The following is a 17871-nucleotide window of genomic DNA, read 5'->3' as shown; positions in this document are numbered from 1 at the left end:
TTCAACCCTGAACTTGACTATCTCAGTTGAACATAGAAACCGATGCTTGCGTGAAATGAACTAAAATGTGAAATATCAAGAATAACCCTCACCAATCCCATAAGCACCAGCTACCACATAGCTAAATCCTTTTTTATACACAATATCATGTTCCCATGCAACGCCCGCATCTACACCGTCAATAGCATGCAATCAACGGCGAAGATGGAACCTCAACCAACTCCCCTCGCAAAATGGACCTGTCCGTCCGCCTGCAACTCCATCTTCTTCCTCCACAAAACCCACCTACCAAAATCAAACGTACACCGACTGCCTACATATTCATTCAAACTATACCAACCCCCATTCCTCGCTATTTATATCACCCACATATCCTACTTTGTTTTCTAGGACTTTCCCCTCAAAATAACTTGAACATTACATACACTTACTTCCTTCCCTACCTAACATTTTGATATATGCACAAGATTGTTTAGAGGAGAACTTGTGTTAGTGTTTGTGTGTTGAGGAGTTACGTTACGTTGTCGCCTGTGGCTGTGATCATTACGATGGAGAACGGGCACCAGTACTCAAACGGGAAGTTGTCGTCTGATCTTTGTGTGAACAAGGATCCTCTGAACTGGGGGGTGGCCGCGGAAGAGATGAAAGGGAGTCATCTCAATGAGGTCAAGAGGATGGTGGAGGAGTTCAGGAAGCCGGTGGTGAAGCTTGGAGGGGAGACGCTGACCATATCTCAGGTGGCGGCGATTGCGGCCAGGGATAATGTGGTGGCGGTGGAGCTGGTGGAGGCGGCCAGGGCTGGGGTGAAGGCAAGCAGTGATTGGGTGATGGAGAGCATGAACAAAGGGACTGATAGCTATGGCGTCACCACTGGTTTCGGTTCCACCTCGCATCGGAGAACTAAGCAGGGCGGTGCTCTTCAGAAGGAGCTCATTAGGTACAACAATTAATAATTCAAACTTCGATTTTTATTTTTTTGCTAATTTTCTTTAGAAGAGACTGTTACATCAATTCCCTACTTTTTCCCTTGAGTATGATAATTGTCATGTTATTATTCAAGAATATTTTACAAGTGTAAAAAATGAAATAATCAATTCAATTATTAAAAAACTTAAATAAACTGAAACACCACGGTATTTGAAAAATTATAATTTTTCCGTTGGTACTTAAATAATTGAAGAAAATAAAATGGAGCACTATTTTGGTTCTGTTCTATTGGAAAATGTTAGCTATAAATAGTTATAGTAGCAATGAGCATGTGTAACGTAAATGTGTTACCTATATAGGCGCGGATTGAGAGGTCTGGATGAAAATAAATTTCTTGATTTTTCGAAACTAAAATTCTAATGTATTACATGTGTTTTAGAGTTGATCTTGGTATGTTACAAATGACAATTCAGAGGAAAAATTGAGATGAAATGGCAAGAACATGTCGAAATGTCCCCTAACAGTTGAGGATCTGACTTGTTTCAGGTTCCTAAATGCCGGAATTTTTGGGATCGGGACGGAAACTTGTCATACTCTGCCGCACAGTGCAACTAGAGCAGCCATGCTAGTGAGAATCAACACACTTCTCCAAGGGTACTCCGGCATCAGGTTCGAAATCTTGGAAGCCATCACCAAATTCCTTAACCACAATATCACCCCTTGTCTCCCTCTTCGTGGCACGATCTCAGCATCCGGCGACCTTGTCCCCTTGTCATACATTGCTGGGCTACTAACCGGTCGCCCCAACTCTAGAGCGGTTGGCCCTAAAGGCGAATCCCTTAATGCCGAGGAAGCGTTTAAACTGGCGGGTGTGAATGGAGGATTTTTCGAGTTGCAGCCTAAAGAAGGGCTTGCACTTGTCAACGGCACAGCTGTTGGTTCAGGCTTGGCTTCGATCGTCCTTTTTGAGGCCAACGTTCTCACTGTGTTGTCTGAGGTTATGTCTGCTGTTTTCGCTGAAGTTATGAATGGGAAACCCGAGTTTACGGATCATTTGACGCATAAGTTGAAGCATCATCCGGGGCAGATTGAGGCTGCTGCGATAATGGAACATATTCTTGACGGCAGTGCATATGTGAAGGCTGCACAGAAACTACATGAAACAGATCCATTGCAGAAGCCGAAGCAAGATAGATACGCACTTCGAACATCGCCCCAATGGCTCGGGCCTCAGATTGAAGTCATCCGAACAGCCACAAAAATGATCGAAAGAGAAATAAACTCTGTGAACGATAACCCCTTGATTGACGTTTCGAGGAACAAGGCCTTACACTGGTGGGAATTTCCAGGGCACACCTATTGGAACTTCAATGGATAATTCAAGATTGGCTATTGCAGCAATTGGAAAGCTGATGTTCGCTCAATTCTCCGAGCTTGTGAATGACTTCTACAACAATGGGCTGCCGTCAAATCTCTCTGGTGGGAGGAATCCGAGCTTGGATTATGGTTTCAAGGGTGCCGAAATCGCCATGGCCGCTTACTGTTCTGAGCTCCAATTCTTGGCGAATCCTGTCACAAATCATGTCCAAAGCGCGGAACAACACAATCAAGATGTGAATTCTCTGGGGTTGATTTCTTCAAGAAAGACAGCCGAGGCTTTGGATATCTTGAAACTCATGTCATCCACCTACCTAATCGCCTTATGCCAAGCTATCGATTTGAGACACTTGGAGGAGAATCTGAGAGTTGCTGTCAAGAACGCTGTGAGCCAAGTAGCTAAGAGAACTCTAACAATGGGTGCCAATGGAGAGCTTCATCCATCAAGATTCTGCGAGAAGGATTTGCTCCGGGTGGTGGACCGTGAATACGTATTTTCATACATCGACGACCCCTGCAGCGCGACCTACCCGTTGATGCAAAAACTCAGACAAGTGCTTGTGGAGCATGCCTTGAAGAATGGGGAAAATGAGAAGAACGTGAGCACGTCCATCTTCCAAAAGATCGAATCTTTCGAGGATGAACTGAAGGCCCTTCTACCTAAAGAAGTCGAGGGCGCAAGAACCGCACTGGAAAACGGGAACCCTGGGATTTCTAACAAGATCAAGGAATGCAGATCATACCCTTTGTATCAATTCATCAGAGAGGAACTCGGCACAAAATTCTTGACAGGAGAAAACGTTACCTCTCCCGGGGAGGAATGTGACAAAGTATTCACTGCATTGAGCAAAGGATTGATTATTGATCCATTGTTAAAATGCCTGGAGGGCTGGAATGGTTGCACCTCTTCCTATCTGCTAATGTAATCTCATGTTCAGAAAATCAAGTTGTTCGTTGTTTAAAAATAAAGCATGTGTTTGAGATATTTGTTTTTTTTGTTTAATTTTGTTTCCATAAGTTGCAACAGCTTGTAAAAATTGCAGATATTGTAGCTGTAAACTTAGAATCCTTTACTTGATTTGCAGTGTTATATGTGGACAACTTTTTTATTTTTTTGGATCAAACTGAAATAAAATAAGAAAATTGTGTCATCATTATTTAATTACGGATTACTACTACACGATTTCGTAATTTGTTTCCAAATTTCTGGGGCTTATATTGTATCTTATTTATTCAAAGATTTTGGATATGCCACTAATACGTATTCACGGTTCACCACCCGGAGCAAATCCTATTAAGATCATTTTTTTACTAAAATAGTCTGTAATAATTTTTGAGTTGGTATCTTGTGATAGAGTCTCACGAATCATTATCTGTTAGACGAGTCAACCATATCGATATTTACAATAAAAATTAATACTCTTATCATAAAAAGTAATAATTTTTCATTGATGACTCAAATAAAAGTCATCTCTCAAAAAATATGATCCATGAAACCATCTCACATAAGTTTTAACCATGTTTTTTTTATCAGTTCCATCCCAATTCTCTGCATCAAGATCCACAGGGAATTTTTTTTTTCCTCTTAATTAATATTTAATATTAACATTATCATATTCATTCAATCTGTTCACAGGAGTTCATATTAATTTATTATTTTTATTGCCATTCATAAATGGATCAAGTTCTTCAACATTATCATTGTTTAATTTTCGTACTTTTATATCCATCAAATTACAATTTGCTTTGTCTCTAATTATTTTGTTGTTGTTCCTAAAGGTACAAATGAGTCAAGTTATTCGCGAGTAGTATGTGAAGGGCTCGGTCAAAACTTGACTCAAGCTCAGTTTGACCGAGTTCAAGTAGCTCGAATCTTTAATCGAGGCGAGCTCGAATTTTAGATATGTCTATTAGAATAGCTTGCGAACTACTCGATTACATATATGTGTGTGTGTGAATATATATATATATTTATTTATTTACTTATATATATTTATTATTTATTTAGAATTAAAATAAAATCTAAATCGAGCCTCAAGTAACTTGATACGTTCTCGAGTTGAGTATACTAAAGTTTTTCTCTAACCCTTAGTTGTCATTAAAGTCAGTGTTTGGTACGTTTGATTAGGTAGGTTTATTTTATTTTAACCTACCTAATCACATATTTGGTACGTTTTTTATTTAACCAAGCCAATCCCTCCTATGAATGATAAGGTTATATTAGGTGTGATAAAATAATCACTTCTCACCCCTAGGATTATTTATCCCACTCTTAATCCAGCTTATTTTTCCAATTTTATCCTTCTCCTAAATTCAAACTCACAACCACTTTCCTCCACCGACCACCACCGCCGGCCGCCGATCACCGCCGTCGACCGTCGCTGACCACCGCCGTTGCCGACCGTCGACGCCGACCACCGACCGCCGTCACTGCAGCTGACCGCCGTCATTGCAGCCGACCGCCGCCGACAGCCTCCTGCCGGTTGATCGTTGGCCGATAGTCTAACCGCCGCCGCCGCCGTCGGCCGGCCAACCACCGTCGACCAACTCCGCCGCCGTCCGCTACCACAAAACTGGAATGTCAATTTTGTCAATTCATCAAAAGATTATTATTTATCCCATTCTTAACAATCATATCAAACATAATATTATTTTATCATTATCTACTTCAATTTTTTTAATCATTTAATTATTTTATTTTCCAAATAAAACGTAGCCTTGTATATCAATATCTCCAAATAGTAGCCTTGTATATCAATATCTCCAAATAATTGATTTAATGCTTTTTTTTTTCCGATATCCGTACATATGTTTTTGAGTCACATTGACTATTTTTGTAAAAATGTATTTGTTATCATTATAAATTATATAACCATTTTTTTTGAAGGTATGTTTAAATTAATTTGTACATATGTATGTTCCATTTATATGATTTTAGTTCATTAACTCGATTTTTGTGTGTGTGTTGTGTGCATATATAATCGATTTTAACTTATTCTTTTGTAAAAAAATATTAGAAATCAAATTTAAAAATTTTAAAATTTAAATTAATTTTTTTATGATTTTTATAAATTTGTTTACAATAATTAATCATACTTAAATACGTTAAATGTGTGAAAAATTAAACTTTGAACTAAAACAAAATAAACATCATAAAATTTACAAAAAATAAATATTTGCAGTTGAATTTTAAAAACGACATTTCTTTGTAAGAAAGAGATATTCCGGTATTACAATAACACATGAAAAACATATAATTACCCATTTTTTTGCAATTAAAATATATATTTCTTACTGTATTATCAAGAATGTGACTAATAACTATATTCGGTAGGTCGGCTGATAACTTCTTTATTACATAAATAACCCTTATTTTAAATTAAATGTATAAATTATTTTATTATATCTTAATAAATCTCTATCTAATTTTTAATTAATAAACGAAATATTATTGACTAATTAATTTATTATAATTTTTTAACACGCGAAATGCGCCCAAAAGTTGAGTATTACTTGTGGTTGTGAGCCACTCCTCGCCATGATTTCTTCTGTAATTATTCTTTTGAAGGCCCAATTAAATCTTTTCTTTTCAAAATAGCTTGGTTTTCACGAATTTTTATCTATGAGATGGGTCAACTCTACCGATATTCACAATAAAAAGTAATATTTTTTCATGGATGACCCAAATAAGAGATCCGTCTCACAAAATACGACTCGTAAAACCGTCTCACTAACGTTTTTATTTTTAAAAATTACAGTAATTTATGGGTATGTCTCATTATCATTGCAATCATAAAGTGCCTGAAACAGTATTATATCCATATTCACTCTGAGTTGACTTTGTGATCATTAATCCCATTTACTAAGTGGAATTTTCCTATTTAGGCAACTTATTCGCAGTCCAAATTATTCCATTATACAATTATCACCTATATAGATGAAATATAAATTTATATTAAACAATACATACTAATTTAAAAATTTCTAAATATAAATAAATTTTCGATTTACATCATCATCTAGAAAATAAGAAATTCTCTTTCCATTCATAGCTATGAGTAGGTCTCATGTGATACGGTGTCACACATATATTTTCGTGAGATGGACAGATTGAACCATACCTAGAGGAATATATTAGGTCGGATAGAAGATTCATCTCACAAAATAGATCCGTGAGATGGTCTCACATGAGTTTTGTGCATAATTGTTGCTTTTTTTTAAATTTTTTTATAATAATTGGTGAATCTCATAATCACTAGAAAGGTAAAAATAGGTCACCCACTTAGTATTGTCTCATTATTGGTGATACCCCATGATGAATAAAATTTTAACACGACCAAACAAACAGTACAAAGCCTGCCTTCATAAATAAGTGTGCGAGTGAAAATAATATCAATCCCCATTTCTTCTGCCTGATCCAGGTAAGTTCAATAGCAATAAAGAATGCAGGCCATAGAATTATTAGGCTAAACTCCTCTCAAGGAGATGATTTGAACATCCCATCAAATTTAAGTTTTTATATAACTGGATAGAGTTTTCTTCCAACCTCCTTTCGACCAAAATCATGTTCGGGTTGATGTTTTCCCAACCCGATTTTCGACCTCCTTTTATATGCTCTCACTTGAGTATTCGTCTGTCACCACTCACCATGCTATTTATCTAATAGTTCATGCGAATTTTGTTACTTCATAGGGATAAGATGTTACTCTACTGTTAAGAATATGTAATAACCGTGGTTTTTAAATATTCTGCAGCATTCAGGAAAAGAAAAAATGAAAGTGGTGGCATTTCTCTTGATTCCTTTGGTGGCCAGCTTTTGCTTCATGGCTCCCAGGAGAGCTCTAGTTACTGGTGGAACCAACAACGTTGGTACAGAAACAGTTGCTGCACAAGTAGATGAAAATCATCACAACATACCGAGAGAGTACTTTAATCAGAGGGGTGGTGGTTCAAGTGGAGGCGATAATGGCAATGGAGGTGGCTGAGCACATTCGAAGGCAATACTGATATTCTGTTCCAATCGAGTTCGTCTCATGTTTCATATTTGCCGATGGCGCTGATTCATAAATAATACGTGCCAATCATTATATAGTGTGTAATATATTACAGTGGTGACAGTTTTTTCCTGTTTTTTTTTTTTTTGGAACTAGTGCTTTATATGGTAACATTTGAGATATGGTATCTTCATATTTCTGAGTATCAGAAACATACATACCGATTTGTCATATACTATTTCAAAGGGCTGTCGGCAGAAACCAACCATTCTTCACGACATCAAACAATCATCGTTGATTAAAAGCATGTTCAGATTAGAAACTTCAATACATGTACACTGTACAAGTTATCACGTGATCATGTTCCAGGAGAAGTTTCAATTCCCATTAAGCTCGGAAGGTAGTTTGAGTTTGAGTTCTTCTCGAAATCTTTGAACATAAATTCTAAGAATAAGATTATCACTGTTTGACAATAAAAGTTCGAAAGTTCGAAATTCGAAATGCATAAATATTTAATATATAATAATATTATATTAATAAAATATCAATACTTACACTATCAAATAAAATAAATTTGACTCGAAAAAAGTTTGAACGTCTTTAAGTTGGACTCAAGTTCGATAAAACAATAATCGTACTCATTATTTATTATTATTGTTATTAATTATTTTATAATAAGTAGCAATCCAAACAAAGCTGCAATACCTCAAATGAGCCAATTGTACGTATATAAACTTGTATACCGTCTATTAAACAATCTCACTTAACATGTAAATTAAATTTTCGTCTAAAAAATAATATTTTTTAGATGAAAAATAATAACTTTCATATTAAAATTAATATTTAAAAATTTTAATTTAATATAATTTGTTTTACGTAAAAAAATAATGATATTTATAGAGAAGAGGTATGTATTGTGAAAAAACAAAAACAAAAATAGGTACTATTCATGCTTCACCTTTAATAATTCAATAGATAATAATTATAATAAAACAACTAAGGGGTGGGGGGATGGTCGGAACACGATTTTGCAACGCAGAATAAATAGCAACTATGCTACAAAACTGCTAAGAGCGCTTTCATGTTTTTTTTTTTTTACATACAATACGTGTGATGACACTGATTCATTTCTTTCCGAACTTGAGCAAACAGAAGAAAGCTATAAACCTACATCCTATACCACTGACTACCAATAAAACAAGACAATAACTCCAATGGTGAACACTATATCCCAGTTCATTTAACGCATCACAACGTGTTATCAACCACACTCCAGAGTATCTGTAAAACAGACAAAGCAAATATCATGCAAATTCAGAACTTGGGAACTGTAAAAACACTCGAGAATTCAGGTACTAACATGTGAAGTTTCTGACCTTTGAGCATTGGCAATGAGAAACGCTTCCAAAGCCCATGTTGGATAACAATAGGGTCCTAATACCCTTCCAAATTTATCGTCCTTACCTTGATTTGAGATGAGGGTAAAAACGACAGGAAGCAGCACACACCACTGTATCACAAGAAAAGAGGCTTGATCATTTTTACATGAATACACCTAGCGAATAATGAGTTTGTGGTTGATATGTCTATAGATGGCGTACCAGTTGTGCTGGACCTGGTGGAAGGAAGATGGCAAATATGTAGGCTATGCCTGTCACACAGTACACCAGGCAGAGCAAAACCATGTAATTATCCACGAATGTTGATCTTGGATTGTTGAAAAAAAAGAACATGGAAAGAAAAACCACAGGCTTGATAAGGGTGTTGAAGTGATCTACTGTATCCTTGGAGAGAAAATATGCTAGACTGCTCATCCCACTTTCACTTTCTCTCCGGTAGTGTAATTTGTCCAATGAAAATGATCGTAAAGCCGAAATCTTGCAAAGGAGTGCTGCAAATACCATTTTATTTTCAGGTACGAGTAATAAAGAGCAGAACAAATTTAAAAATAAAGTGAAAATGGACGTGTGACAAGGTTCTGTTAAAAAAGTTACTTACAGACAGCAATGATAGTATACATATAACCATGATAACCAAACGTGTCGCCCTTCACTTTAGAAAGCGTTCCTAAGCATGCTCCAGCTAGCAAAAGGATCATATAATCTGCTGCTTGTAGCTTGGCTTCCCGTAGTCGTTGCTTGCTATTTCTGAAAAAGATTACAGCACATAATGCCAACATAATCGCTGAAAAAACATAGGGGTAAAAATAATGTATCCTTTGAAAACAATAAGTCATACTTGCAATATTTGAAGACCATTAAGTCTTTATCGCAATATGAAAAACATAATACAAAGAGTCCTAAACTCCATGGATGACACCAAAAAGACTCAGGTTATGTACCTTCCAACGTAATATCTATACTGCCGCATCACGCCAGGTGTAATTCTATTGGATAAATCATGACTTTGAAAAAAGAGGAGTTGTTGATGTTCTTGATTGTCCTGCCATGAACCTCCAGCAGAAGGGGGTTCTAGAGTATCACAAGAACTATTACCAGCACCAGCAGACGAATTTCCAATTTGATCACAGTACTGAAGCATGTCTGGAGGCACTGGATATCCATTCTGAAGCATCCATCGAACCGGTAGCTGTTGAACAGTCACGCCTGAGCTTGGTTTCACTAAACCTTCAAGAATGTCAATGTAGTGATCTGGAGGATTGACCCGATCGGGTACGGTAAGTCCAAAGCTAGAGAAGTATTCTTCAACTTTCTTCACCGGTCCATGGTACACAGTCAGGCCACCTTTCGCCAAAAGGATCAAGTCATCAAACATCTTGTATAAAGAATAGCTGAAATACCGGAAGACACAAACTTGTAAATACTGGAATGATAGAAAGAAACGGACATGGATTCATAAAAGTCTGCTTGTTATATGACATCATATTTCAAATATGTAAGAACAGTAGGTGATCATTTTAATGACCCACCTTGGCTGATGAACAACCATGCAAATGTTTACTCCTTCAAGAGCCTCACGTCGAAGAGCTCTAAGAAGTAAGTTGGAAGATGAACTGTCTAATCCAGATGTAGGCTCATCCAAGATTAGTAATGAAGGTTCCAAGACTAATTCGAGCCCAACATTTACTCGTTTCCTCTGGCCTCCAGAGATACCTCGCTTCTCTACTGTCCCAACAAGTGAATCTCTGACTGCCTGTAGTCCGAGGGACTCAATAACTCTTTCAACAACAAGAACCTTATCGGGCTTCGGCATGTCTTCGGAAAGCCTATATAGTGTGGGAGGAAATCATACGACATACACAGACCACGAAATAAAGATATGAGACATGACAAAACAAGGTGCCAGCAAATAAAATAAATGAAAGGAAAGTTGAAGTTTACTGCAACACCACAAAACAGAAACATGTTTTTCCCAGTCAACTTAGCATTCCAAAATAAAAATTTCCTAAGTTAATAGGAAAAGAAATTGCAAACTGTGGTCTTGAAATGGACATACTCTTTAATTAAAGAAATACGGTTTGCATAACTGATGAAAAGGGCTTGTCTCAATAGATTACAGCATGTATTCAAGATTAACTCCTGGAATTTGACGTTATGAACTGATTAGAGCAACTGCACGACATAATTCATTTGCAGTCTGCGTTTACATAGTCACAATGGAAGACAATCAAATACGTAAACATTGAATGCATCACGACTCCCTAAATTATTTTATGCACCAAAAGCAGTTGAAAGGTTTGTAATTGTTGAGATGAGCTATATTTTCATTCCTTGTGTGGCAAATTTAGTCATAAAGTTAGCCTGTCTGCTAGCCTGAAGTTTTTAGTTTTTCCTTCTTCAGTTAGGCTATTTTGTGCATAATTACACTGTAATTTTTTTTGTAAAAGGAACAAGTCAAATAGAACGAAAAATGATTGCTCCAGAAACTCTCTGCCCGACTTTCCTTCATTCATGGCAGCAGAAAATTGATCGTAGGATTTTTAAATGGCGGAGAATTCGATGTTTCTCTAAAGTCTAAAGAACCAACAGAGGGAGTAAAATGCTCTCATTTCGGAAACCCAAAGCATACTACAGACATTTGCTTCAAGCTACACAGTTTCGTGGAAAGTTCTCAAGGCATGAAAACAAGTTAAGGTGCTGGCAAACGCTGAGCACCAATTCTCTCTTCTACAACTCCTTCAACAAGTTGGGCATAGAGTGTTGATTTGAGGTGCTTTTTCATTCCTTGTATGGTAAAGATTTTCTTTTGTATAATTAGCCCAAAATTTATCCTATCTTTTGGGTTAAAGGTTCAGTTTTTTCTTCTCTATTAGGCTCTGTTTATGTATAATTACAGGGTAACTTTTTGTGTAAGAAAACAAGTATTGCTCCAAACACTCTTGGCCAACTCTCTGTTCCTTCAGTAACTTTTTATTATCTCCAGCATTGTCACATGCCCAAGTTGATATAATTTTAATTTTACTCTATGCTGAAATGTGAAGCCAAGAACATAATTTTTAAATAGAACATATGAAATATATTATAGATTTTCTATGCCTTATAAGTTACGAGTTCAATATATATTTCTCATGTGATTTTTATCATGGAATGGGATGATTATAGTTGCTACAGGAACACAAGGAGTAAATAAGTCCAGATACCTGCATCGTGCACTGAAGCGGAGGTTCTCCTCTACTGTCAAGTTTCCATGTACAATATCATCCTGGGGAACAAAACCTATGATCTTCTTGTAACACTGAATGGGATCAGGCTTTCCATTTATGAGAACTGAACCAGATATAGTGCATCCCTTTATCTTTCCTGCCACTGCAGAAAGAAATGTTGTTTTCCCTGCTCCTGATGGACCCATGACAGCAGATATTCGACCAGGCAGTATTCTCCCTGTCACACTCCTCATCAGATGCTTGAATTTGTGATTCAGAGTTATAGTAAGATCATTGAAAGCAACTTCAATTGTAGGCCTAGTCTTGATGTCTGTATCAGTGGCCATTGAGATAACTCCTGAAAAGGTCATGTTCTGATTTTTCTGCTCCATAGCTTTTTCTTTCTCGAGTTGACCATATGCATACTTGAATATTTGACTCTTAGAATGTAACTGTTTTGCCTTGGGAACTTGCTTCTTGATATTCTTGTCTCCAATCTCCATATGAAAACCCCCTTGACCATCTGGATCATTTTCAAGAGATTGCAACATTTTGGTGAGACTGCTCGAATCCTTCTTCGCTTTTGGAGCACCAGAGGAAGGCGCACTAGTAGTACTTGGAAATTTAGGTGGAAGTTGTGTATCATTTGTGCTTGATTGATTCAAATTCTTTGATTGATCCCCTTGAGTTTTGCGTGAAAAAGTACGCGACAACTGTTGTTGCAAGCCCATAGCTCGCTTCTTGGTAATATCTTTTGCAACCTTCCACCTCTCTCTTGCTTGCGCAGTCTCTCGGGCACTTCTCGCAGCTCGTTCTCTAGACTTGGCCAATCTTGCATATCGAGTTGTGAGGACTTGATCAGAGCAATTATAAAAAACTATCAATATCAAGGTTAAAGCTCCCTGCACAACAAATAAAATCAGATTTTGAATATTAGTTGTCTTGTAGTCTATGACCTCTACGCTTTTGGGGAATTATAATCCACTGTTCCGCCATTTGCATCTACTTCTAACTTTTATTAGTCAAAAGAAATTCTCTGGCAAGAATGCGTGCACAGCATAGCATGTCAATAAGACAACAAGGTGTGCATGTATGAAAGAACTTCAGTGCCCTGGTAGGACAAGACGTGATTACATGTTTGCAAAAACTTACAATGAGCATGAATCCATAAGCATGCATGTTTTGCTTGTCTGAATTTGGATTGCAAGTACTCAACTTGAAGCAAGCTGCAAGTATTAAGCGTAAGGAAATGAGTAACCACAGGATACATCACGTGTGACAGTATGTACCTAATCCAACACCGCTTAATAGTATCAAAATGCAAACCTCATTTATGTATAACCACTGTCATCTAATTATATTTGGCATGAAAGTTGAATCAATTTTTCTTTTCAAAAAGAGCCATTTACATTCAGCTATTGGCATCTATCCCTTTTCATAAAAGGTGTAATGACAATATCATATACACAATCATCAGATGTCATAGGTTCTCGAGGGTTGGATCAACAATTTTCCTAGATAATGAACGAGCATAAAGCTCCATCATATGCGCTCTTTTGGGCATTCGGAATGTTAATGAAAAGCTCTTGGCCCTTACAACCTTATTTCAAATGGCTGAAAAGAATGGGGTTAACTTTGGGACGCAGAATATGGAAACAATGCATTAGTATATTTACGCATAAATTTAATATGTTTTTATATAATACCTCTTTGGTCTATTGAGCCCTGCCTGCAATAATGTCTGGATGTGGATAAACATTGATCATTAGCATATAAACAGGCAAAAACAAACTCCAAATAAAAATGTGGTGACCAATTATGAATTATTCGAGTGCTCTTTGAAATGTTTTAGTGGTGTAAGCTTTCTGGTGAGATACACACCCCTTGGTGCAGGTAATCTTTTTGGTGGTTGTTGGACAATAAGAGCCAGCTGAACAAAATAACTCCTCACTACTGGATACACTGGCCCATCTATCTGCTCCACCACACGAGTGATTTGTCTTACCAGGAGGCAATTGATAAGCATACCTGAAATTTTCTTTACCAACATGTATATCAACAGATCATATAAACGACAAGCAATACAAATTGATGTCCAGCAGGAAATAAAGACTTACGGATCGCATATGCCAGTGGTATTATTAAGCTTTGAACGTGGGCAAAATGAGCCTAAAGGACAAGCTACAATACCGTGGCAAAACAGAATATATGAGTTAGATCTTTCAATTCTTCATTAACAAACAAGCGAGCATTTGTGCTCAATTATAGGTAAGAGTTTCTGATGTTAACGGAAGTCCTAAATCCTTTTTTTCCCTTAACAGTTGAATATGCATCTTCCAAGGTAATTTTTTTCAACCTTTAAATATTCCCATTTAGTGATAGCAGCAAAACAATGCATAGCTTATGCACAAGAATCGCCGAATGCACTTACGGATCATGCAAGTGAGGCCTCGAGGGCAGAAGAAACCTTCACAACATGGTTGACTATCACGAGTCCGGTCAGGGATGTCCTTCGAGTTTTTCAGGTCAATTGTAACATTTGAAGCAACTCCACAAGCCCAACCAGGCTCACAACCAGGGACCCAAGAAGTCAAATTACAGTTTCTGTTTGGTTTTAAGAATTGAGCATGGGCTGATTTTGTGTCCATAAAACTAGTGAAATAGAACTTCATTTCTGCTGCTGTACAGATCCTTTTCGTAACATCTGTTAAATTAAGTAATGACCGTCAGCAATAATGTTATAAAGAGCACTGAAGCAAGATTTAGTTAAATACAAAAAATACTGAATTGTCATCTTTGTTATCATAATACCTTTCGTCTGTTTGACACAATTATTCAAAAAATCCAGATTGCTGGAAAAATTGAATGCTTCATTCATATCAGTGTCCCTGGGGAAGAAGAAACTCTTATGAATTCGAATAATATGAACAAAAATATCCAATATAAAGAAGTCCATGAAACTCACACATCCTTAATGCAATATCCCAAGCTGTAGGTGATTTCCTTGTTGAATATCTTTGTAAGATTGGAAATTTGGCTGTAGATAAAAGATGTAACCAATGGTATTGCTGTAGGATTACCAGTATTCGAGTAGTCGTCCCCATCCACACACCAAACCAGCCGTGAAGAACCCAGAATAAGAACCAAAATAAACAGCACCAGTGATTGAATACACGAGGAATCAATCCTCATTCCTCTCATTTTAATAACAAAAATCTTTCCAAATCTCACACATAAGGAAATTCATCCAAGAACGTCACAAAAACAAACGCTTTACCAATAGTGTTTGCTCAAATGCTGGAAGCTAGCTCAAAGATTCCCAAGAATCTTTATCACCAATCCGATCAACTCTCTTTTGCATAATCTGTTTGGGAAAAAAACAAGAATCATGGAGGTTGATCACAGGGCTTGGAGGACGAAGATTTGAGGGAGAGATTCTTGAGCCAAAAAGCCGAAAGCTTTTCTTTCTGGTGAGGTGTTTAGAGGTGAGATGTGAGAATGGTATCCAGTGTTGGGGAGAAGCTCCATTGTTTTTGGATGAAGAATTGGCGGGGAGAGATTGATGGCGCAATGTATGGACTCAAAAAATGTAACTCCTTTTTTACTTGATTTCTCTCGTCACATAGTACATGCATGCACATATCATTTACCACAAAAAGATAAAATAAACATGTGAGGACCGAAAATTTTTTTAAGATACAATTAACAATTGTAAGGAAATTTGTAGGATAATAAGATATGCACCTTGGGAAATTAATTGTTGTAAATCTTTTTACCAAGTCAATAATACCTACACTAAGGTATGCTAATCTTCGAAAATTGGAAAGAATATTTGCATGATTGGAGTATCATACAAAGTAAAAGGGTTGAGGCATGATAATTGCTAGAGATTTCGAAAATCCCTCCTAGATTAATTTCCTAGTTATGGTGATGGATAGATACTAGTGTGATTGGGAAATATATCATCCAAGATGGCTCAAAATCCTTCCCACCTAGCAACCTAATTTTCGAAAATATTGAGGGGCAAGGGATTAAGGAATGAATCTCATAAATTGGTAACAAAATAAACTCACCATGGAATGATTTTCTTAGGAAAAAAATCGTGTGAATCTTGAGTGCAAATATATGGGATTTTGATGCCATATTCAATTCCACTCCCCTCAACTATAAATAGGCCATCCCCTCACTCCACAAGACACCACAATTTCGAAATCCCCTTTGTTGAAATCTCGAAATTTTCAGCAATCCCCTAGCCGAAACTCTGCCCGAATATCGTCCCAACATTAGCCTAAAAATCGAAGCCGAAGCGCCGTCTGAGCAAGAAGGAGAAGCAATCCAATTCTCGAAGCCAAACACCTACGTTCCTAGCATAAATACATACTGTAAGTGGGCTGTTTTTAAAACTCAAAGTTTCGAATTTTATGCATATGTGAATTTTTCGGTTTTTGAAAATACACTCGAGTACAATATTCTTTCTACTCTTTTCGTGTAATTGTCATACGATTTCAAAAGCACTGTGAGGAGTCGACTGTATACGGGAGGGAATCCCAACCACGACGTACCCTTACGCGGTGGGGGACATAACCGCTATACGGCCTCGTCCCCTTAGAGGAGTAAAAATTAGGGACTGACGTCAGTAAACCGTAGAAAGTAGATGAGTCGCAGTGCTGTGTCAATGTTATGCATGTTTATGAAGTATGTATGCAAGTCATGTTTTATTCTCGAAATTTATGCATGTTGTCTTTATTGTGCTCGATTTTCCCCCATTTACTGAGTATTCCCAAATACTCACCCCCTTACAACCCTTCTCAGATAAGCCCGAAGAAGAACTCGAGGATGAGGAGTCCGAACAGTTCTGGGGATGGTGAACGTTCAAGGAATACAGTTTAAGTTATTACTAAGTAGATTTACGTTTCCGCATTAAAACTATGTCGTCTTATTTATTTTGGGAATTGTAAAGACAATGGTTATTTAATTTAAGATTATGATATATAAACTGGTTCGGTTTATACTGTGCTACAAGAGGCTTGTTGTTGCGATTGTGTGATTGTTAAACAACGCCGGTGTCATTCCCGAGTTTCGGGGCGTGACAAAATAAATACTCATCTCCCCAAGGCCCAAGCCACATGTCAACAATATTCAGTGGATTGTAACAAACAAGATTCGAAATTTCGAATTCGAATTAGAAAATGGACGAGGAACATCTACGGGACATTAATTCACACTCTTTGACACACCCTTTTCTAAGATAAACTACTCGCAAACATATTGCGGGACAGGATTCCAAATTAAGCGCATAAATAACAGTTTTGATTCTCGGGAAATTTTCTGTGAAAAATGGGAACAGGGTACGTGTGTACATAAAAATGCAGAACCGAGTCGTGTTCATTTTGCATCCACAGAATCCTATTGTCAGACTTGGGATCAAATGAACGGATAACAAGTAATCGACGAATATTATCATCATTATAAGGATCATTGATATTGTGATATTACGCTTTGTCTCGAGCATCCATATGACATGAATAACTTTCAACTAATCGAACTAATATTCGTTTATCTCATCTGATATATTCCGCTTATGACCAATACGACCAAAAAATAACATGAATGCTATAATTTTGGTCTGTATTGTTTTCGAATTCCATTCGTGATCTTGTATCTTGCAATTTCTGATAATTTTAGTTTTTTTTTATAAAATATTGATGTGTCCACTCAATACGTCATCCTCACATCAATGTCGTATTAATATCACATCAGTGTCATGTCTGACAAATGATTAAATTTGTTAAACAAATAAAGATACATATTAAACATGAAATTTGACATCATAAAGACTCAAAATCACAAAAATACAAACCTACAGAACAAGCAAATAGAGTTTTCCCTAAAAAAAATTGTCCTTTAAAGATACAGATGACATCATGTTTAAGAATATCGATCATGCTAGACTTTGAACTTTTTTTCCTT

At 36.9% G+C, this 17871-nt stretch overlaps 2 protein-coding genes and 1 long non-coding RNA gene across 4 annotated transcripts; 2 read left to right on the top strand and 1 right to left on the bottom strand.

The window, feature by feature from the left end:
• The first annotated feature begins 292 nt into the window (after positions 1–292).
• On the top strand, positions 293–3413 carry LOC142548528 (phenylalanine ammonia-lyase-like). The gene is given in 4 exon segments (XM_075656893.1): positions 293–937; positions 1474–2260; positions 2262–3203; positions 3205–3413. Coding segments are annotated over 4 exon segments (2139 nt in total). The 5' UTR covers positions 293–548; the 3' UTR covers positions 3226–3413.
• A 3208-nt stretch (positions 3414–6621) lies between these two features.
• LOC142547975 (uncharacterized) lies at positions 6622–7493 on the top strand. The gene is made up of 2 exons (XR_012820831.1): positions 6622–6725; positions 7059–7493. It is a non-coding gene; the product is annotated as an uncharacterized LOC142547975 (long non-coding RNA).
• Positions 7494–8332: 839 nt separating this feature from the next.
• Positions 8333–15542, bottom strand: LOC142548527 (putative white-brown complex homolog protein 30). 2 transcript variants are annotated; one of them, XM_075656892.1, is made up of 14 exons: positions 14867–15542; positions 14713–14789; positions 14333–14605; positions 14019–14082; positions 13783–13929; positions 13608–13642; positions 13054–13127; positions 11899–12803; positions 10228–10524; positions 9640–10089; positions 9297–9445; positions 8900–9189; positions 8659–8808; positions 8333–8579 (listed from the first exon to the last, which is right to left on the bottom strand). In XM_075656892.1, the coding sequence occupies exons 1-14, from the start codon at positions 15100–15102 to the stop codon at positions 8547–8549; spliced, it is 3180 nt and encodes a 1059-aa protein (XP_075513007.1). In that variant the 5' UTR covers positions 15103–15542; the 3' UTR covers positions 8333–8546. The 2 variants fall into 2 exon arrangements, with proteins under 2 accessions (XP_075513007.1, XP_075513006.1); XM_075656891.1 differs by having other exon boundaries at positions 8675–8808; positions 14867–15541.
• Between the last annotated feature and the right edge of the window lie 2329 nt (positions 15543–17871).

The sequence above is a fragment of the Primulina tabacum genome, chromosome 6 (genome assembly GCF_025594145.1).
Source record: "Primulina tabacum isolate GXHZ01 chromosome 6, ASM2559414v2, whole genome shotgun sequence".
In the NCBI taxonomy this organism is placed as follows: domain Eukaryota; kingdom Viridiplantae; phylum Streptophyta; class Magnoliopsida; order Lamiales; family Gesneriaceae; genus Primulina; species Primulina tabacum.
This window is presented reverse-complemented; position numbering and strand designations above follow the sequence as displayed.

Bases quoted from the DNA above. Each gene is read 5' to 3' on its own strand.
- LOC142548527 (XM_075656891.1), bottom strand. From the start codon at position 15,102: ATGAGAGGAATGAGGATTGATTCCTCGTGTATTCAATCACTGGTGCTG. The intron at 14,083-14,332 runs GTAAGTGCATTC...ACGGTATTGTAG, and splicing joins AGGCCTCACTTGCATGATCC to CTTGTCCTTTAGGCTCATTT. The intron at 9,190-9,296 runs GTAAGTAACTTT...TGGTATTTGCAG, and splicing joins GTATACTATCATTGCTGTCT to CACTCCTTTGCAAGATTTCG.